This window comes from Oreochromis aureus, linkage group 7, assembly GCF_013358895.1.
Source record: "Oreochromis aureus strain Israel breed Guangdong linkage group 7, ZZ_aureus, whole genome shotgun sequence".
NCBI classification, from domain to species: Eukaryota; Metazoa; Chordata; class Actinopteri; order Cichliformes; family Cichlidae; genus Oreochromis; species Oreochromis aureus.
In genome coordinates this window covers 65,520,275-65,541,710 of record NC_052948.1, presented here as the reverse complement: position 1 = coordinate 65,541,710, position 21,436 = coordinate 65,520,275, and the positions used below count along the sequence as shown (strand labels likewise).

The 21,436-nt window shown below is 48.0% G+C and overlaps 1 protein-coding gene across 2 annotated transcripts in view; it reads left to right on the top strand.

Annotated features, from left to right (window-relative positions):
- phf21ab (PHD finger protein 21Ab) overlaps positions 1-20,390 on the top strand; it is a 29,163-nt gene extending 8,773 nt beyond the window's left edge. Inside the window, exons 2-19 of one of the 2 annotated variants that reach the window (XM_039614953.1) lie at positions 1,534-1,573; positions 1,742-1,793; positions 1,887-1,976; positions 3,154-3,186; positions 3,274-3,339; positions 5,194-5,346; positions 5,432-5,647; positions 6,986-7,075; positions 8,241-8,582; positions 9,554-9,676; positions 10,460-10,511; positions 10,597-10,676; positions 10,890-10,950; positions 12,261-12,367; positions 12,739-12,894; positions 13,174-13,249; positions 13,334-13,437; positions 13,994-20,390. In XM_039614953.1, coding sequence (XP_039470887.1) covers positions 1,752-1,793; positions 1,887-1,976; positions 3,154-3,186; positions 3,274-3,339; positions 5,194-5,346; positions 5,432-5,647; positions 6,986-7,075; positions 8,241-8,582; positions 9,554-9,676; positions 10,460-10,511; positions 10,597-10,676; positions 10,890-10,950; positions 12,261-12,367; positions 12,739-12,894; positions 13,174-13,249; positions 13,334-13,437; positions 13,994-14,722 — 2,520 coding nt within the window. In that variant the 5' untranslated portion in view covers positions 1,534-1,573; positions 1,742-1,751 and the 3' untranslated portion in view covers positions 14,723-20,390. The remainder of the gene's footprint in view (positions 1-1,533; positions 1,574-1,741; positions 1,794-1,886; positions 1,977-3,153; positions 3,187-3,273; positions 3,340-5,193; positions 5,347-5,431; positions 5,648-6,985; positions 7,076-8,240; positions 8,583-9,553; positions 9,677-10,459; positions 10,512-10,596; positions 10,677-10,889; positions 10,951-12,260; positions 12,368-12,738; positions 12,895-13,173; positions 13,250-13,333; positions 13,438-13,993) is intronic. The other variant, XM_031751796.2, reaches the window with a different exon arrangement.
- The last annotated feature ends 1,046 nt before the right edge of the window (positions 20,391-21,436 follow it).

The window sequence follows — 21,436 nt, the reverse complement described above, 5'->3', positions numbered from 1 at the left end:
GCAAAGCTATATGTGGAAGGAAACCGTGACTTAGGACAAGCTAATGGAATAAGATGTAAGTACAACTCCTACGGTTTCATATGCAAAAAAAATTATTGCGCTACCTTACGTGGTTCCAGTTCTACAGGGATTTAAAAATAGTTAGGCAAAACGGAGTGTGCCTGCTCCGACCGGTTGTAAAGGGTTAATGATATATTTTATGTAATAATTTATAAAATTAGGTTAGAAACAATAGAAACGATAGAAGACAAATGGCACGATAGACACTTTTTTATCGTCTACACGATATATATCGTCATATCGCCCAGCACTATTTCAGAGGATTATGTAGTACTAATTAAGCTTACAAAATGCCCAACAATAACTCAAAGTAGTTTGAGGTGCAGGCTGGAGGCTATAATACTTGTGTGTACTTAAAGTGAAAGTACTCGTGCACTTCTTTCTTTTCTTTTTATTCTAATTAAACTTTAAAAATGTAAAAATGAAGCAATTTTTATGTTTTATGCACTTTGTTTTGTAGCTTTTACAGTTTTTATGAGTATTTCAGTACTTCATTTGTCTGCAGGTTACAGGCTGGGGTGTGAAGTACTCGAGTATTTCTACTTCTTTGTACTCCTGAGTACTTTTTCCTGACGTGTCGTTCACGTAAATCCCAAACAGCATTCAGAGACATGATGGGGATGTTTTTCCTTGATTAACTTCTTCCGTGGATTCGTCATAAATAATAAATCATCTCAGGACCCCAGGTGTATTTCTGGCGACCCTTTGAAGGGCCCTGACCCTTATGTTAGTTCCCGTTTCTGGACTGGTTTTTAGTTTAGAGGATGTTTTTTGTCTCACTGATGCAAAGACATGTAAATGTTGGCATCCACACAGCAGGGGGCGCTGCAGGGGCCGAGATGCACTAACAGGCTGGTGATGCAACACATTATTATGATGATGATCTTCTCTGAATGAGTTTCTTTGTGTTTTTGAGTCTCTGTGATGGAAAAATGTGTCGGTTTATTCTTTTTGTTGAGAAACACGAGTGAGTACTGCACAGTCAGACAGGCTCGTTTTTAATGTGTTTCTACTCAAAACTCCTCTTTGATTTGAATGCATTTGTACCAAAGATTGGTGTGTCACATGACCTCTGAATCACTGTGGGCAGTGTGACCTGATCAGGTTTGGCTCACATGTGAAAGTGATAGTTTTATGGACCAAAGAAAAACAAACCCAAACTGTCAAATAATAAAAAGAATCATCTTAAAACTTGAACAGCAAACACTCACAGGAAGCTGAAAGCTTCAGAAAACGTTGGCAGGTGGTAGAAAGGTGAGGACGTACAAATTGAGTCTACAAACGTGTGTTTTATTTTGAAGGTGTGTGCCGCTGCACACCTGCTGAGTTGTTTTGTTGAGTATTTGAAGCTGGTTCAGGACTGACTCGGTCCCGGTTCTGTTGGTGTGATCGTTGTTAGAATAAAGACGTCTTTTATTTAAAGTCTCCTAAACACACTGGGCTTGTAACGTGTGTGTTTGCTGTGTGTTACAGGGCAGCACAGAGGGGTGGAGTCCGGTCCCACAGCCAGGTGGTGAGTGATGTTATGGTGGAGTGTGAGGCTCATTAATGCTGATGTGAATGAAGTGTTTGATGTTTGGGCACGATGAAGCTCGGAGCCTGTTTGTGTGTAATGAACAGCTTCAGGTGAGGTTACCTGCTCTGTAGTCATCCATGTGTCTGTGCTTCGTTTCCTCTGCAGCGCCACTTTAATGCTTCAGTTGGATGGTTTTCCTACTGGAGACGGTGTTCAGGTGAGAGCTCACACACACACAGGTGTGGTAAGTGTAGCCCTGAAACGCCAGCGTCTCACCTTTCTGTGTGTGTGTGTGTGTGTGTGCGCGCAGGCTGATCGATCGGCTGGCAGACTGACTGGATCCATGATGGAATTACAGACGTTACAGGAGGCCCTGAAGGTGGAGATCCAGATCCATCAGGTACGCTGTGGGCTCAGCTGTTTCCTGTCTTGGCCGCTCGCTCTTCTTTTTCAAAGTTCAGCGTCTGAACTGAATAACACTCCATAACACAGCCTGCTTCCTTTACTACAAATACATAAGGATCGAATCAGGAGGCAACAGCTCAGGTTTTTACAGGAGCCTCAGGAATATTTATACTGTGAGTTTAAGTAGTTTCACAGGAAAAACAATGTTTCCAGATGTTACATCGTAAGTTCATGTAAGCAGATTATAAAGTGGATTCATTGTTATTTAATATTCATTACGTTGATGTTCAGTCAGTCCTTTTTTTAACCAACATAAATGTGAAACAGTAACATTGTAACGTCGGAGCACAGTTGCACTTTTCTGCCTCAAAGTCGGGCGGAGTAATCCACCCCGAAAACTACAGGACGCTTACAGTGTAGGCGTTAGAAATATAGTTTTTTTCCACAAGATAAACAAGAAATAACACAGTACTGATAATATACTAATATTACTATAATAACTACCTGAAGTTACGCACCGCTTAAATTCATCTACAGTATAATTGTTTCATTGTTTCCTGGGAAAACCTGACCTGTTACCTCCTTGTGCAGCTGACATTTGTACATATAAGTGCATTATAATACCGATAAAATAAAGTGAAACTCCAGTAGGGGAGTAAGGGGGCGAACCCACATTCAGTCTGCAGACTGTCAGACCTGCAGTGGGTCGTGTTTTAATGGAGCCTAAATTTGTTTTTCACCCTGAAAGTGTCACGTGGATGTCTGCTGTCTGTCAGTCTGCCCCAGGGCAGCTGTGGCTACAACTGTAGCTTGCCTCCACCAGTGTGTGAATGGGTGGATGACTGGGTATGTAAAGCGCTTTGGGGTCCTTAGGCAGGGCTAGTAAAAGTGCTATACAAATACAGGCCATTTACCATTTACCATTTGCTGTGGTGAAGTGATGAAAAAGTTGAAAATGTTCATAGTGTGACGGTAAAACAGGAAAAAAAGAAATCAGGGTCAGGTGGGGTCTTTTTCATCTGTTTTGTTTATTTAGTTTAAATGCGATCCTTATCAAAGGATGCGTGTCCTTCAGAGCGAGCGCTGCTCTGTTTTGGGTGCAGTTCCCTGTGATGAACAGCAGGTGTCAGTGTGATCTGTGTTTTCTTACTGGCTCACTCTTCTTTCTGCAGAAACTGGTTGCTCAGATGAAGCAGGACCCTCAGGTAAGGTCCAAGCTCTTATTTCTTATCAGCACCTCTGAAGCTTCAAACTTTTCAGACATTTTTTTCATGGCATTTGTTTTTTGTTAGAATGCAGATCTGAAGAAGCAGCTCCACGAACTTCAAGCAAAGATCACAGCGCTCAGCGAGAAGCAGGTACGCGATTCAGCTTTGTGCTAACGAGCTCGTGTCTGTGGGCTCATTTAAAGCGTGATCTTCTGTGATGTTAGAGGGTGAGTTCACCAAGCTGTCGTTTCAAACAAAGAAACGTGAGCTCGGAGCGCTTCAGCTTCACAGACGATAAAGTTCAGCTGTAGGAGTGAAACGCTCTAAGACCAAAGCTCAGGGCAGTGGTACAGTCTCACCTAATGAGCTTACATCATTATTAATGAAGGGTCACAGGACAGCCAGTGACGGAGACAGCGGTGCACGTTTGTGTCTTTGAGTATTTGTTTTGCATCATTGTCAGTTTCTGACTGGGTTGGGTCTCTTTCATGAGTTTCGGTGGTCATTTGTTTCTTCCTCGTGACTGTTGTTTGACTCTGTGTGTTTGGGGTCTTTCTCTATGGCTTTGTGATTATTTGGTGTCTGGAGTTCATAATAGTCCCTGTGATATATGAATCAGATGAACATCTTTGTGTTACGTCACGTCTGTAGTCTCTTTGTCTTCTGTTATTTTTGAACGCTTTCATTGTGCCTCCTATTTTTATCTGCTCCCTGTGTGTTTTTCGCTGTGTTTGTTCTGCATGTGAAACACTTTGTGCTCGCTGCTTCGACGTTGTGCAGAATCAAAGAAGACGCTGTTGGATAAGAGTTTGTGCAGACTGAAGTGTGCTGAGATGATGTTGGAGTCGGGATTAGCTCAGATTATTGTGGGGAAACAGAAAGCCGTGCACGTATTTGTGCAGGGGGGCGTCTTACGTAACCACAGATGACTAAAGGTGGTGTCAGAGAGTCGGCAGATTAGTCTCGCGCTGAGCTCGGCTCCCACCTGATGATAAACCGCCTCAGTGGGAATATGAGCAGGAGCGTAAGGGGTGGGCTCAGAGTTAGGCAGAGTAACAGTCTGAAGGAAGTTCAAAAGAAGAAATGTAGGCCATTTCCTCCTCCTGCTTCTTCTTCTTCTTCTTCTTGTAATTAAACTGGCAGCCGTGCAGCTGCTCTCATGGCCAAATCTCTTTGATTCTGGGGAAAAGGAGTGATTTGAGATTTTTTTATTGCACTTTTTCTTTCATTCAGATGTGCTGGGAAAAAGTACGTGACCCTTGACCTTTGTTTAGAGTGTGCGCCTCACCGTCGCGCTGATGTCATCATGCCTGAACCTCCCAAGTTGCAGGCCGAGGAAGACTGAGTTAAACAGGAAGTGTGTGTTTTTAGAATCGGACCTGTGAAGCAGAAGTCGTGCGAGATTAAACATCCCTGTGCAGCGGCGGCAGATGAAGTGCTGCATGTTATTGGCAGAAGGTCAAACAGTTCTCTGAAAGCAGCACCACCACTTTCCTCCTCCTCCTTTGTGTTTCTCTGCTTTCTCTCTCGCGGCGTCCTCATTGTGTTTCACTCCATTAAGTTCCTGCTTCTGAGTCGACTGTTGCTAAGCAACAGATGGGCTTTATCCTCCGACTGAGAATTCCGTCGTCAGTGTGTGCATGACCTCCTGAGCTCCACCCCTTTCTTCTTCTGCTTTTCATTCTTTTTGCTTCTTTCACTTATTCCTCTTTTGCCCCTCCCTCCCTCCCCCCTTCCTTCCCCTCCCCCTCCTCCTCAGCCATGCAGAGATGCTTGGTTACTTATTTGCACAGTAACTTTTCTAAATTTAATGACCACATGAACAATCACCAGTGAAAAAACACATTTTTATGACTCCGCCCCAAAATAAATTTTTTCCTCTGAGAGTCGACCCTCTGCATCCACACCCTTCAACCCCCCTCCCGTACTTTGTTTCAATAAAGCTTTTTTGAATGGAGTAGTGACGCCTGCGGCAGGAATAATGTGCTGTGCTCTCGCCTGCAGAAAAAGGTGGTGGAGCAGCTGAGGAAGGAGCTGCTGGTGAAGCAGGAGCCGGAGGCCAAGTTGCAGCTGCAGGTCCAAACTCCTCCAGCAGGAGGAGACATCAAGCCGGCCAACCCGCTGCAGAGCCAGCAGATACCTGGAGCGCTGCAGCAGGTATGAAAGCCGATGCGCTGTTTACGGGACGTCTTAAAATCCGACTGTCTTTAAACGTGTTGCGGGTTAAATTCTCCCTCCGCAGACGCTGACAGTGACGCCGGTCCTCACCACGAAGACGCTGGTGCTGAAAGCTGCCCCAGGCACCGTCCTGCCGCAGCGCCCGCCCACCGTCGCTATGGTAACCACAGCTATCACCAAACCCGACTCGCAGAACGCCCCCATCAACCTGCAGGTGGCCGGCAAGCTGACCAATCAGAGCTCGGAGCCCATGCGGCTGGTGTCCAAGAACGCCATGGTGGTAAGTGTGCCGTCAGTGCGATCTGTTCGAGCTCAGGAGACGCTTCAGACCGCCGCCTGCTGACCCGCCTGCGTGTGCTCTCACGCGACTCTGTTTCTCTGAAAGTGCTCGAGCGGGCTGCGGCGGCAGTGGTGGCCTTCTAGCATCTCCCTCTGGGGGTCAGTTCCCCTCTCAGGGGCGCACAATCGCGAAAAGAACACGACACGACACGACTGAGGGTTTTCCAGGTGGTTTTCCACCGCGGAAACATCTCTGCGCCCGTTCCTGGGCCGCCGGGACACAACGAAGTACCACCTCTGGGGGTGGGTAGGTACTTCCTGGGCGGGCCTCGATGCTGATGGGGTAAACTGACCACAGCGAGGGCCATCTTTAAAAACATGTCAGGTGAAAAAATGTCAGGAAAAAAGCTTAGAAGTCAGAAATGGAGTGATCGAAGTGACGAATTGTAACACAGCAGGTCGTTTTTAAATTGTTCTGCAGCCATCGTTCCCAGAAACTCACACTAATGCAGCTTTGTCTTACCTTTAAACATACACTTGTTTTAGCAGCGTGGACAGGCTGTAACAGCATGACCACCTAAGGTCTGCTAACCACGGTGATTAAAATACTGCACAGAAGACAGAAACGACCGCAGCTGTCGAACAGCGCTGACACGAACAGAGTTCAAACTTGTTTCAGGTTTCAGAGCAGGGCAGGGTCAGATTTGCTTCAAGTGTTGGTCTCTGCTTGGATGGAGGAACTGACAGAGGTCACAGTGTTCTGCGCACAGTCCAGTGTTCCACCTGAAGGACTCGGAACTTTTACTCCCAGGAACCTTTTCAAGGAAAAGACTCGAGACAGCTCGCTGGATGTCCCTCTGGATGCAGCAACATCGCTACATCCAGAGGAACATTGATACTTTGTTATTATAGCTTTTGAGAAACATCATTTAGCCAATAAAAGTAAACGTATGTTTACAGTACGGTGCTGAGATGGAGCATGACCCCATGAGCTCTAAAAAGTAGAACTGGGTTTGTAAAGGTGGGCCGGCTCATCCCACAGTACCCCGAAGTTTATGAGCGTTTTATGGGCGAACAACACCCGACCGAGTTTGGTCCCTGGAGGGTTCCCCGTTCCTGCGGTGCAAAAGCAGCTGCTCTGTGCCAGTTCTCCATCCTGCTCCCTCAGCAGAGCCCACAGGTGTGTGATGTACCTGGTTTAAAGCCCGCGTGTTCTCAGAGTTACTTACTCCCACGCTCTGCTGTCAACGCTTGGCGACGCGTCCTGAACCGAGCGCAGCAGACGTGTCGGTCAGATGTCAGCAGCACGGATCCACAATCTGCTGTGGTTTTGTCTCAGGTGCAGGCCGCCGCCGCCGCCCAGCCAATCAAAGTTCCTCAGTTTGTCCCGCCTCCTAGACTGACGCCTCGACCCGCCTTTCAGCCACAGGTGCGTCACTGTGAGACCCGCCTCCGAACCCTAACCCCCTCAGATCAGTGTGTGTGGCCCACCCGAGGTGGCGCGCTCACTCTCCAGGAGAGGGCAGGAGCGCGCCGAAGCAAACGCTCATGCCTTGCTCCGTGGCACTAAAACATTGTTTGCTGTGTGCTGCCTCTTACTCATCACTTCTCCTCTCGTTGTGCTTCTTTTAATTTCCCGACTGACCTGTGAGCAGGTGTTTTTGGAGGTTTCCTGCCTGTGTACCAGTGTCTTTTACCTTTCTTTGGTCAGAGCTTGTTTCCTGCAGCTTCTTGGTATTTTTGTGTTCCTGGCTGTCGGTGTGTTTTAACCCTTCTGCTGGAGGAACGTGGGCGGTGTTTGTGCTGAGTAACGCCACCGGGAGCTCGAGCCGCAAAACATCAGAGTTGGGCCTCAGAAGTCATCCTACCAGGAGCCACGTTTGTCTGTTAGCTCAGAACAAATACTCGAGTACTTCCGTGTGAAGTTTGAAGGGTTAGGGTTATAAAACAATTAAATATTGTTAACAATATTATGTTTTTGTTTTTTTTCTCCACCAATCACGTTTTACTTTATTGGTGATTTTGGAGAAAATACTTTCTTTTTTTATTTAATGTATTTTTGCATTTTTAGCAAGTCTAAACAATACGTGTCCTTTCTGTCCTACCAGTACATTGTTACATGTGTACAGTGTATCTTATACTGTTAGAGTTTAATGACAAAATGCATATTAAAACATATTAAAGCTCTGCAGTGACTGTACCACTGAAGCCCCGCCCCCTGTCTCACTCTGAAACCCCGCCCCTTGTCTCACTCTGAAGGGCTCCTCTCGCCTTATTCACTTTGAGAGTGAGCTGTAGGTGTGGTTAAAGACTGGGACTTTGGGGGCGGGGCTTGTGTGGGTAGCAGAGCTGGCACTGCTTTACTCAACGTATGATGTGCTGTGTCTGTCTTTTTTATTTAATACATAAAAATAAATGAACTGATGTTTGTAACATTACTCTGCTTCAGTAGTACTAGTACTACTAAAAGTAGTAGTAGTAAGTAGTAGTAAAGGTAGGCTCAGTCAGGCTGAGGTAGAGCTCCACAGTGGCGTTACCTGGCAGTATCAGGTCATTTTTGTGCCAATTTCTGATTGGCTGTGTGTCGTCACCAGGTCCGGCCAAAGCTGGCCACACCCACCAATGTCCCTATCGCTCCGGCCCCTCCCCCGCCCATGATGGCGGCCCCCCAGTTGCTGCAGCGGCCCGTCATGTTGGCCACCAAGCTCTCGTCCTCGCTGTCGTCATCGGCGCCCATCCACCAGGTCCGCATCGTCAACGGCCAGCCCTGCAGCAAGACCGGCGCCGCCCCGCTGACGGGCATCGTCATCACCACGCCGGTCTCTGCTGCACCGACCCGCCTCGCCAGCCCTGCCCAGGTGCCCGTGCCCACCCCCATCCCCACTCAGACTCCAGTCCAGCCGATCCAGATCAGCAGCCTGACCAATGAGCCCAAGGTAAGAGTACTGTGTTAGTACTGCGTCAGTACTGCGTTAGTACTGCACTGTTCAGCACAGCAGGATCTGATTTTAATCATGATCTTAGATCTTACTTTTTACTTCCAGAAACCTTTGGATAGTTTTGTAGTTCTGATGTTTAAACAATAAGGAGGTTCGAGGCGATGACCTTAAATATTTAAAGGTGGCGCTCGTGTGTCGCTGCTCCTCCGACACGCTGTAAAAGCTCTCAGTGTCCAGCACTGAAAGGTTTGATATCAGTTTTAGTTCATTTACAGGTTAGGGTTGTGTGCCAGTCTAGCACCCCCCTGTGGTGATTCAGGTAACTACAGCGCTGATACAAACATGCCTCTCAGACTTCAGCAGGGTCTGTTTTTCCCTCTAAAAGGACTGAAGTGATTTATAAAGCTGGTGTCTGTATAGATGAGGAGAACCTCACTAAGAATCTACTTTTACTCGTGGATCTGGCCCACATATTTAAAATCTGCTGCTGTGATGGTTAAATCGCAGTCCGCCTCGGTGGCAGCAGCGTGGACAGCGCCCCGTTCCCGACAGCAGCGATCAGATGAAACGTACATGCTCTCCAGCTGGAGCATCGGGCAGCTGGACGCTCACAGCTTGTTTGGGTCTCGCTGTCAGACTAATCAGTGTTAGAATTGATGATTAGTCAGCGCTGCAGAGCTGCGTGCAGGGCGTCGTCTGCTCGTGTCTTACTGTCACACCCACTGAAGGTCCCGTGTTTGCAGCTGATGGGTTCTCACTGGAGTCTGGACACCTGTTTGACCCTCGGGCCTTTGAACGATGGCGCTGTGTCGCATTGGTCCGTGTTATTGAAGGAGGCCGTGTGGAGGGCTTTGCTTCTTCAATGAAAAACAGAAAATAAAAATAATGAAAATATAAAGGAATGTTCTCCCCAGTGTCGTCGCTCTTCTGTGACTGAAGCTCGCCGTCTTCGTCTAATCTTCTCTCAGCAGACTGTTAAACCAGGAGGAACAGAGCAGCACGCCGTTGTCAGCCTCCCGTCCTCCTCCTCTTCCTCAACCCCTCCTGTGTCTCCTCCTCCCAGGCCCCCCAAGAAAGAGGAGAACCCAGAGGTATGACCAACAGAGGGACACATAAGTCATGTATTTTCTAGCACAAATCATTGAACCTTTTCTGTTGTCACACGTTTCACCTGCAAATTCTAGTTGTTAATCTTAAAGTAGATGTTATTGTTATTAAAACGTGTTGTTATTATGTTCTAGTTCAAACTTACACACAGGCTGATGTCATGAAAGGAGATAAAGGTGCACGATTTTCCCAATGATCCAAAAACCCAGAAAAAGCTGTTTACCAAAACTCCCTCAGTTTTATTTATACAGCAGTCGCCTCAAGGTGTTTATATTATAAGACCCTAAAATAACCCAGAGAAACCCACCAATCATGTGACCCCCTATGAGCAAACAGACGGCGACAGTGGGAAGGAAAAACTCCCTTTTACCAGGAAGAAACCTCCGGCAGAACCAGGCTCATGGAGGGGCGGGGCCATCTGCTGTGATTGGTTGGGAAGAGAGAAGGAAGACCGGCCACAGGGACAGAGTGGGTGGGGCTTCATTGTGTGCCTGGGTGGGGTTTGAGATGGAGAAAAGAGGCGTGGCTCAAGAAAGTACAGCAAGAGGAGCTGCTTTACTACATCGATATAAAATACTTACATTCTGCATCTCATTTGAAAATGTATCCTTTTAAAAAGATGGATTTTTGTGTCAGGATGTTCTCCTGCAGACTTTTACTTTGATGCTTGGAGCACGTTTTGCTGGTGCCGCTTGTGCACCGCACAACTTTGTTGTTGTTGTACCAAACCTGCCAGCGTGATGATTCACCTGCTGTGTCTCCTTTAGAAACTGGCCTTCATGGTGTCCTTAGGCCTGGTAACACACGACCACCTGGAAGGTGAGCGATGGTTTCAGTCTCGGTGTCGTGAAGCTGCTACGTGAGCAAACTTATGCAGGAAACGCTGATGTGTTTTTATTTGCAGAAATTCAGAGCAAAAGACAGGAGCGTAAGAGGAGAACGACAGCCAACCCGGTGTACAGCGGTGCCGTGTTTGAACCCGAGGTACGTCCCAGACTCCCGTTTGTGAATTTAAAGTCAAGCAAAGTACGATGACGTGTTTACGAGTTTGGGTCATTTTTCTGCAGTAAAAAATTAAAAAATAATAAAACCGAACCTGTTTTTAAATAAGCTCGAAGGTTGATTAAAGTAGTTGTCGTCGATATTTTACCTGCTGAGTGACTTCAGTGTTAATGACATTTTTCTCTTTTGTTTCAGAGGAAAAAGAGTGCAGTGAGTTACCTGAACAGCCCTCTGCACCAGGGGACCAGGAAGAGAGGTCCGTATGAAATACAGGCCAAAGATGGTAGAAATGACAGTAGAAACCAGTAGAGACTGAACGATGCATGACAATAGAATCAGGCAGAGCTACAGTAGAGACAATAATCAGCTGAGAGTCGTGGCAGAGAAGAGCGTGTCTGTGTGTGTGTGTTTCATTGAGTGGAAGTAGAGTAGAAACGGTAGATTAGTGTCTGATCTGATGCTCTGTGCTAATAACGTGCTGTGAAACTCTTCTCCTGCTTCTGCTTCCTGTCTCTGTCGCTTCAGTCGGGTTTCCGTCTAAGCCGGATTCATGCTCGTTTGTCCTCGAGGCTCTGAAGCTTCACGGGCTGAAATGTGCCCGCATGTTGTGTCATTTAGTGCGATGATGTCAGGTTTCATTCACAGACTAAACACAGACACAGATGTACCCTCTGAAACGATGCCGAGGTTGGTGATCAGGGCTGTGGAGCCTCCGATGAAGGGGGATGAATCCGGTTAGACCCTCTGTTTTCTCTGGGAAGAGCTGAAATGCATTCTGGGAATTGTAGGAACACCCTGACTCCCAGTTAACGCCCATGATGTTTGTTTGCTGGTAGCGGAGCCACGCCACTGGTAACACGACTAACGGTGTTTCTGATTCGATAACATCACACTTTCCGACTGTCGAGCTGCAGACGTGATAACGCTAGATGCTAACCTCACGCGCAGCTCGTGGTGTCAGATTTTAACACGTCCCGAAAGAGGTGGAGGAAGTCTGCGTCAGTGTCTGCGCTGATGTTCGACTGTTCCTTCGCCCTTCAAACGCTGACCTCAGGTTTCCACCTCGCCGCAGCCGCTCTCTTAGTCATTTCTGCCTGTTTGTCTTTTAACTTCGGGTCTCTGTTAAGCCAGTAACGGGCTTGCAGGTCGACCCAACTGAGCGCCCAACCCATGGCATGCCCGTCGGGTCCACGCGTCTCATAACCATATTAAGCTGTTTTTGACTTTTAAGCGGCGACAGTCTGAGCCGCTCCGTTTGAACCTGTCGAAAGACAAAAAGGCGAGTGGGAACGTGAGGTCGGCCACCGGGGGTGTTGACTTCTGACAGTCCACGGGCAGCTTTGTACTAGAGCTTGGCGTCAGCTCGCTCGGAGCACTAACCCTGCTGTCTGTGCTTCTGACTCCTCCTCTTCCTCCTCTTCCTCTCTCACCCTGACTCATGCTAGCCAACGAAGACTCCCTTTCCAAGGTATGTCATACAGACTGTTTGTTTTTGTTTTCTCCCCCCTCTCCATCTTTCTTTTTTTCTTTGTTTTCCGTCTTTGTCGTCTGTCTCATTTCACCCAGGTCGTCCACCCAAATACAGCAGCGTCCCGGACCTGGTCAGCCTCACCCCGACCTCCCCCTCCAGCCCCGTCCATCCCCTCCCCCTGCCCAGCCCCAGCTCTGGGGATGTAAGTAACGATGGGGGAGACGGACAGCTCAGAGGGTTGGATGCCCCGTCACACACAGTCCTTTTGGCCCAGTAGCTCTGTCACCATTTGCACTCCTCCATTAGTTTGTCGTCTCCATGACACTCATCCGCACTCATCACTTGATTTTACTTTGAGTCAGCCTTACAAAGTGAACAGAGTCCTGTAGCGTCATTGATAACTCTACTGCAGAGCACATTCTAACTCCTCTGTGTGGGCTCAGTCGATTAACACAACACACCATGTCATTAGAACAAGCCCAGACTGTAAACTAAACCAGATCACGGCGCCCCCACCTTGCCTCTCTGCTGATGGTTGGTGGGGAAACTGATTGGTCCAATTCTTCCTCACAGGGAGACATCCATGAGGACTTCTGCACTGTGTGCAGACGCAGTGGCCAGTTGCTCATGTGCGACACGTGTTCTCGTGTTTATCACCTGGACTGCCTGGATCCACCCCTGAAAACCATTCCTAAAGGCATGTGGATCTGTCCAAAATGCCAAGATCAGGTAACCACAGCAGACTGATCCTGAGTCAGGGGGAAGGGGGTACTGCAGTCCGCCGGCCTGAACTTTAGGACTGTTCGATCCTTTGTAAGCAGAAACGTGATACAGTATTGTTCTTTTGTGCTTCTGTCTCATTCATTGTGTAAAGATCTGCATCTCACATCCATCCACCCCATTGCTCGTCCCCGTTTCGGCCCCACCGCAGGGTGGCGGCTAAATTTGTCTTCCTGAACTGTTTTCCGAGCTTCCGCCTCTGTGAAAACTCCCAGCTTCTCTCTCCAGATCCTGAAGAAAGAAGAAGCCATTCCCTGGCCCGGCACCCTGGCTATCGTTCATTCCTACATTGCTTACAAAGAAGGTGACGGCAGCTTTTGCTCTTCTTGCGTCTTGCGTCTGCCGGGACTGGTGAACTCTGACCAACTCTCCCGTTTTTCTCTTGCAGCTAAAGAAGAGGAGAAGCAGAAGCTGATGAAGTGGAGCTCGGAGCTGAAACTGGAGCGAGAGCAGCTGGAACAGAGAGTCAAGCAGCTCAGCAACTCCATAACAGTGAGCTCAGCGCACGTGTTTATGCCTCGGTCCAGTCTCCAGTCCTTCGTTCATAATCTGCGCAGCGCTAAAGTTATTAAAAGTTCTGGCTGTGAGCTGGCTCAGCAGGGGGAAGACTGTCAGCTGCTCTAACGGCCATTTTTTGTTTGGATGTTGGATAAAGCGCCGCGATACTGCAGTGTGAGAGGAAGGTTGTATAATTACCTGTCAGGTCCTGAGCGATCTGCCTCAGGGACGCTGAGTCGGGTAGGTAAGCGATAAAAACAAGAACAGGACAGTGAAACCTGAATTCTGCAGCTCGTCATACTGTAACTGTATTGTTTTAGAGGTATTCTCCGGCTTCACGTAAAATTCCAGTAGCAGTAGTGACGAGCAGGACTGTGTGCCGTAAACGAGCACAGTTCCAGGACAGACGCTCGTCCTTGCGGCTGTCACAGTCACAGGGATTTTTAATGTTGGTGCAGTTTAATGCCTGCCGCCAACTTCAGCTTCTGTAAACTGTCACTGCACTCTTTATTTGAGGAGATGAAAGTAAAGCCTGTTTTCGCTTTTTCAGAAATGCATGGAGACCAAAAACACCATCCTGGCCCGCCAGAAGGAGATGCAGCTCTCCCTGGACAAAGTCAAACACCTGATTCGCCTCATCCAAGCCTTCAACTTCAACCAGGCTCTGGCAGAGACGGAGGGCAAAGACGTGAGAGTCCCGGACAGGGCTGAGGCCGCGGTCAGCTCTGAATCTCCGCCCAAAGCCAACTCGGCGGAGAAGGTGAAGCCGGGGAGCTCCTCGGCCAGCGTCGTCACCGAAGGGAGCAAGCCCGAGGAGCACGGAGCCGCGGGGAGTAACCAGACGAGCGGAGACGCCTCCAGTCAGCCGGACAGCACAGTCCTAACGGCAGATAGCAGCCCCGGCGCGGGGGCGGATGGAAAGGCGGGGCCGGGGGGAGGGGCTAACACGGGGACCGGTCTCCAGGCGGAGATCGTAGCCAAGCCTGAGACTGAGGCAGCCGCGGCGGCTAACGTTCCCGCTTCCTCGGCCGTCGCCACCACCAACGGCACGGCCGAGCTGGCCCGTCCCGATCGGAGCCCCGGTGGAGGCCGCGGCACCAACGCCGCCACCGGCTCTGAAAACAAGACGGCTGCCGTCAACCCACCAGAGACGCCGGCGGAGAAGAAACAGGAGGAGATCACCGGAAGCGATGGCAGCAACACCAACAACAGCAAAACCTCAGAACCCTCCCAGCATTCTTTGCCAGCTCTCGTCAGCAGTTTGGACAATAAAAAGTAACACGGCGTCTCTTCAGTCGGGGAATTCAAACATATATATTAAAAAAAAGACTCTTGCTTGCACCATGTGGTGCCCTGAAGTTGCCAATCTGTATAAATGTTGTTTGTTTGCATTGTATTGTCAGACTGTGTCAATGGTAGATATACAGCCCAAGTCACCTGACTCTGGGAAGACGTAGGCTGTTCCGCCCACTGAGGTGGGGTACAGGAAGGCGTGCGCACCAGTGTCATCATGCCAATTAGCGATAGACGTCATGGTGGAAATGCTCAAAGGGAGATTTAACTCATCATCACACCAGTGTGTGCCTGTTACAGTGGCCCCTGTTCCCTGCGAGGTGGGGAGACGGTTCACATGGGTACGAAGAACGCCGAGAACGTGGAACCAAACATCTGTCAGGGGTTACTGGTCTAAAGCAGTGTTGTGATAAATGAACCTGTTCGTGCTCTCGTCCCATCGAACTTAATGTGAACGACCCTGAACCTTAACCATCCGTCCCGACCTTCCCAATCGTCCGCTCCTCGCCCAGCCAACCTCTGGATCTCTTCGGTGAGGAGAGAAACCCGTGCATACCTTCACCCCTTCACTGTGAAAAGGCTTCAGTTTGCTTCAAACACAGAGTGGTACCAACCACAGGCACTGCAGATGCAAACGGTCCTAGAAATCTGGACCACGTTGCATCTGGGTGTTTTTGATCGGAAGTCAGAGAAAAACGATGCGTTGCCGAGAAAACCATGCGTCAAATTCAAAGCTAACGCTCACGCTGAACGGCCTAACTTACCTTAACCCAGGTACCCGACAGCCGGGTACCAACAACTGTTGAATGGAGCAAAAGATAAAAGGCTGGAAATGGGATTTTCAGTCCGTCCTCAAAGTTGATTACTGCTAACAGCTCTGAAAATCATACCTTAGACTGATAACCTTCGATATCAGCCAGAGACTCTCCTCAGACATTGTCTTTTTTAAAGATGGCGGTTGGCGCTTCGAAGCATGCGGCTGCCTTGAAGGTGACGGGTCTGACTTTCCAGATGAAACTTATTGGCAGCATGTCCACTCATCAAACCACACAATACACAACATTATCCCAGAAACCTTGAACACCTCGTCGTCGTCACAAGAAAAGCTCTTTTGAAGCACACTGACGCCTTTGGAAAGACTTCCCGAGCAATCCGTAATCTCTACGTTATTCCTTCTCCCAGTCACCCGGTAACCAAACGGCCCATCCTCTCCCCATCTCCTCCCACCTGAGCTCAGGCAGCAAAGACGCCGAGCGGCGCGTTCGGCAGGTACAAAGGACGAGGTCGAACAGGCTCGGTAGCTGAACAGATGTTTTCAGTGGTGTCGGTCAAGTGTAGTGATTGAGTTTTCATTCGTGAGTCAAGTGTGTCAACTGTGAGCACTAAATGTGAAATTGCAATATTGCAATGTCAACACACAAACTATATCTGGGCTGTGTTTCTTTTTTATAGGAAAAGATATTCAGGTCTTCCTAGTCTTCTTCAGAATAAGTGCTTTCTGTTCATGAACCTGCTGGACTGGCATTATCCACACACAAAGGAGTCCTCTTTTTGAAGCGGTCGTCTTTGCATCGTGTGCGTTTCTGTTGAATCCTGAACTGCCAAAACGACGTACCCAAATTCAGCAGGGACAAGTCCACTTACTGTATCGAAAGATCAAATCACCGGCGTTGTAAGATATTTAGATGCTACCATTTCAGAAATTGGAAGTCCCCAGATTGAGACAGGAGAGCTTACTAAACAATAACATTAAAGGAACTTTTTTCCTTCAAACAGAGGGATTTGTCTTACGAAGCTGCTTCTAACGACGGATCTCAAAGGACGATACCACAAATCGTGAGATTAAAGCACAAGCTTGCTGCATTACAAAGAAGTGCTGAAGAGCTTTTTGTATGTTAATATGGAATTAAACAGAGTATGCATCTCTTTGTTGTGATGTGACTTATCCCCCACATTGCCAATATTTTTCTCGGAGGACACACAAACCTCTGTCTGACGTTAAGGCTCGTGCGTAGTTCCTGTTTTTGGGAGGAGCGGCCTGAGAAGCGCCTTCGTCCCCTCGTGGTCAGATGCGTGCGTCTCTTTTCTTTCTGTGTGCCGAAGTGCGGCGTTGTTGTTTGTGGCTGACGGTTCAGGTGTGTCTGCTGAGCCGAACACCGCCAGCTTCTTGTTGGGAGCGGGGCGATGACGGCACCTCTGGTTGTGCTGGAATTTCTGTCGCTTTCATTCTTTGAGCTGTTTTGGAGCGTCATTGCCGAGGTTTCAGTCGCCTGGCGGCGTCTTCACCCCCGAGTGCCAACGCCGTTTGTTTTCTGTCATTGTGCATGTTCGCTGGGAATAGAGCCGCTGGATGCAAAGCTCCATAGCGCTGCTCTGCTACCTGCAGCTGGTCAAGAAGTCGAATAATGACCTCGAGCAGTAAAGCAGATTTTGTGGCTTTAGAGTCGGAAGTCGTAAACCGATGTGTTGGAGCACCAAAGTGACATGGCCAGCTCCAGAGCAGCACCCGGGCCACACTGGACGTGCCAGGCACCGTCTGCTGTGTGACTGAGGCAGTCCAGGAGCTCTGCTGTGAGTAGCTGTGATACCCTGTAGGTGCGGGGTAGGCCCAGCAGCAGAGGAGGATGAAGAACACGTGAAGGTGGCCGCGTGTTTCAGGCTGTGTTGCTTACTGATGAAATGTCAGTAGTTGGACTTTTCTGCTAACACCTGTACAGTCTCTGGAGTGCTGATATAAGGCGTGTTTAGTGACGGGGCACGTGGCGGTGACCGCAGGGGTGAACACGCTGCAGGGCGACTGCGGGTGTCCGTTAACTTCATATCATGAGGACCGAGTCGGCATATCTGACACCTGGTGTTCTCGTATATAGACTGCCTTCATTCAGAAGATCCCACAGAAACGTTTCCAAGCGTTCGGCCGCCACGTCGTGTTTTATGCCGTTGGTCTGCCTTGAAGAGCTGGGCCATTCGAACACAGACGGGAAAGAAGAGCCAGAGATGCAACTCTTAACAAAAAAAAGAAAAGAAAAAAGGCAACTAACGTGTCCCCGGGTCCCTCTGAGTATCATTCGTTGTGTGTTTTTTTGTTTGTCGGCGTTCTTCATCACACGAGGCTGTGTTCACTCATGGGTAGAGCAGAGTAGTCATCGAGTCTCAACAAGGTTTTCTTTCAAAGAGCCCGAACTTGTGTTCCAGTCAGACTGGACCTCTCCCTCTGTACAGTAGGTACCTCGAGTGCCTTTCTTCAAACAGCAGATAATATTTGTCTCTTGACTTGCACTGTGACTTGTAGAACCTTACTAACCCCTCCATATGACCCTCCGGTCCCCCGTCCCAGGAGCTCCCCCCAAACTCCGGAGCACAAACTCGGTCCCTCCACCTCAGGCTGCCAGTAGTCAATGCAAGTTAATCTACATTTCATATATGATGCCGTTTGAAATCGACCGCATAGTGTTTTGTTGATGTTTAATAGAGGAGTTGCCTTACATGTGGTTTTGTTTTTTCTTTTTTTCCTGTGATTAACTTTTACATTCTGATTTAAAAAAAAACAAACACCTGTGCAGACGCTGGCGAAGGTCAGAGGTCGTTTGGTGAGAAGCAGTCGGGGTTTTCCCGACGATGATGACGATGACCCGCTCGGAGCTGTGTTGTGATGCACTTTTTGATTTGACCAGTATTATTGGACCGGGATCGGTCTGCGACGCAGAGCGCAGGCGTGGATCCCAGTTCCCCGAATTTCTTGGCTGGACTCGCGTTCGTTTTATTTTGAAAGGTCCGTCGTCCCCTCTGCACTGTTCTGGTTCTTCTTTGGCTTCAGAGAGTGCCCGAGTTTGCTAAATCAGGTCACGTGAGGCGTCTGGAATGATCAAACTTGGGCCTGATTAACAACATCTGTCAGTGCAGCGGCGGCAGCGGAGCACATGCTTTCTTATGCAAACTTTGATACAAGACGTGTCGAACCTTTTTTTGATATGCATCTGCTTTTATTTTTACGTTTTTATGTGAAACTTGAGTCGCTTTCTTTTCTTTGGACGTTCTGGCAGACACGGATGCCAGAGCACGCCGTTTAGGTGTTAAATGTTGCAGCAACCATCCGTGTTCAGCGGGTTTCTTTGTTTTTCTGGGAGGAGCACCAGAAGATTTTTCCATGGATGTATGAAGAAAAACTGGACACCTGTTCTCCACTGACACAGTGCCGTTTGTAGGGCAGTCCTACCGCAGAACGCTTACCGGTGATTGGTAGAAGTAGCCTGCGGATTTGGAGTAACATCACCCCAAGTTTGACCAGCACTTGGTTCAAACATGAACGCGGTCGACTGATTGTGTCCGCTGCAAGTTTCTTCCTGGGAAGTTACCCAACATTGACCTCATCAGCACCTTGTCAGTGGAACGCAGGAGGAAGAACATCGAAAAAGTAGTCCTAGCTTTGTCTGGCTTGTGGGTTAAGTCTTTTCCTGGCAGGTTTTCAGAGAAATCGGTGCTCTGATTGGTTCTGCTGTGTTCACTGACTGTTTGATTCATGGCTTGGCTACAGAGTAGGAGATCTGTGGGGGAAACGAGGCATGCATTAGGCCGGAGTGTCTGCCCTGCATCAGCTCTCTGAATACATCCATGGATTTAGGTTCTTCGTTGTAGTCTTGATTTGACTGATGTGGCTTGTCGACTGTCGGGATCCCAGCAGAGCTGCGAGGGTTCGGGGAGGGAGGCTCTCTCTAAATTGCTTCTCAGTTTCGATTTCGCCGAGCTGTCCAGGTGAACTTATCCAAAGAACACTGAGAACACACATTTTGTCTCTGCATATCATTCGGATGTCGTTTTCCTGCGTTAGCATCGCGCTTGTGCATTCCCGCCCGTGGTCACATTAACCATTCATGCGTTAAAAAAAAAGACTGTCCTGGGAGGTCGTTCCTGCGAGGTAGTTTGCTCTGACTTTTAAGTTTTATCAGTTTTAAAACGATCAAGTCATGATTGTGGCCTTCTAGTATTCTGTCAGTACATGACGTCATTAATCTCTCGTGCCCGCCCGCCCATCTGTCTGGACCCAAACGTACACCTGCAGCTTCTTACCTCATCCACAGCTGATTCCATCGGGGGTGTGTTGAGTGCAAAAAAAAGAAAAGTTCAAAAAAAGAAAAAACAAAGAGAAGTCTTTTTTTATCTTCCATTTGGTGAGATGCATTGTAGCGATATGAATAAAGAAAAAGTTCACCTGGTGTGCTGAATAATGTGTAAATTGGTAATTACACAATCTGAATATTTGTATAATTGTTTGTATTTTTTCATAATGATTTTGGAAAGGAATGTGTTTATTTTTTTGACTTCTGTTCCAGATGTGTCTTCTGTTGGCCTGACATTGTGACTGGTCTGGTGGGATTCTTACCTCTGTATTGAGCCTCTTCTGTGATGAATTCTTTGTATGCAGTGTTTAGGAAATACTGTAGGGAACATGGGGAGGAGTTGATATTAGGAGCATTTGATCAATTTGTATTTATTTATTTTATCATTTTGTTAATAAATTGTGAAAAGCAGACCGTCTGGTACCTGCCTGTTTATTTCTTGGGCTGTATTTAAGATTTTGTTTTTAAGAAAAAAGCCATGTTAATTACGAACAAATGTTCGTAGAGTCCCTAACAATAAAACAGCCGGCCCCTGTATTATGAATGAGAATGTGTTTCTTTTTTTAATCGTTTTTGCCTTTTAATTTGATTTGTTTCTCGTTTCGTAGCTTTTGAATAATGCATGTTAGATTTTCGTGTTTTTTTTACCAGATATTTGCAGAGTTTTGAGTTGGAATGAAGAGAAGGCCTACAGCCTTTATTTCTCCTGTCTTTATGAAAAATGTCAAATTAAATTAGCCGATTCGGAGCTGCTGTCTGAGACTCAAACACAAAGCCATCGCTGTGAATGTGAAAAAAGATAAAAATGTTCCGCTTTTTCTTATTTCTAATCGGGAGCATGATCGGGTATTCTCGCTGGAGATCGGACACAAAGGAAGGTGCTCGTCACACACAATGTAAAACTACGAGAGTTCAGCTCTGACTGAATCCCGAGTCCGATTTTAAACAACGAAGATGACTTCCTCTCGGTTGTCGTGGAATTCCCGCGGCTCTGTGCTCGTGTGCTTCCCGGACTGAACCGTGTGGTGAACTGGCCAAACCCTAAAAAATAAACTCCCTCATCTGAAACCCGTCAAAGGACAAAAGCACCAATCAGGTATGAGAGTCGTGGTATGTGGTCTTTATATACAGACCAGTGAGATCTTTTTCACAGGCAGCAGAGTGGCGCAGCGGAAGCGTGCTGGGCCCATAACCCAGAGGTCGATGGATCGAAACCATCCTCTGCTATGGTTTTGGTTTTTTTTGTGTTTTTCTTTGCATCACTGTCGTTGCCGCCTCTGTGTTCCTGCGGTAAACTGTACGTTTTGTATCATTTGTTCAGTAAAACCGCAGACACCTGTTGTGCCGTGTGTGCCGCGTTCACTGAGCTCTGCAGACATTTACCCCGAGCCTCGTGGACGTTGCGGAACAAACGGCTAAAAACACGATCGAAGTTTTTCCATATTAAGCTGAACAAACCACCAAATGTTCCCCCAAATGTGTAACTGCACTAATAGATGAGACGTGGCTCAGTGGCGCCCCCTGTCGGAGGTGGAGGATTAATGCCGCTGGAGGTGTTGAAAGTCTGAGGAGCTAACCCGCTT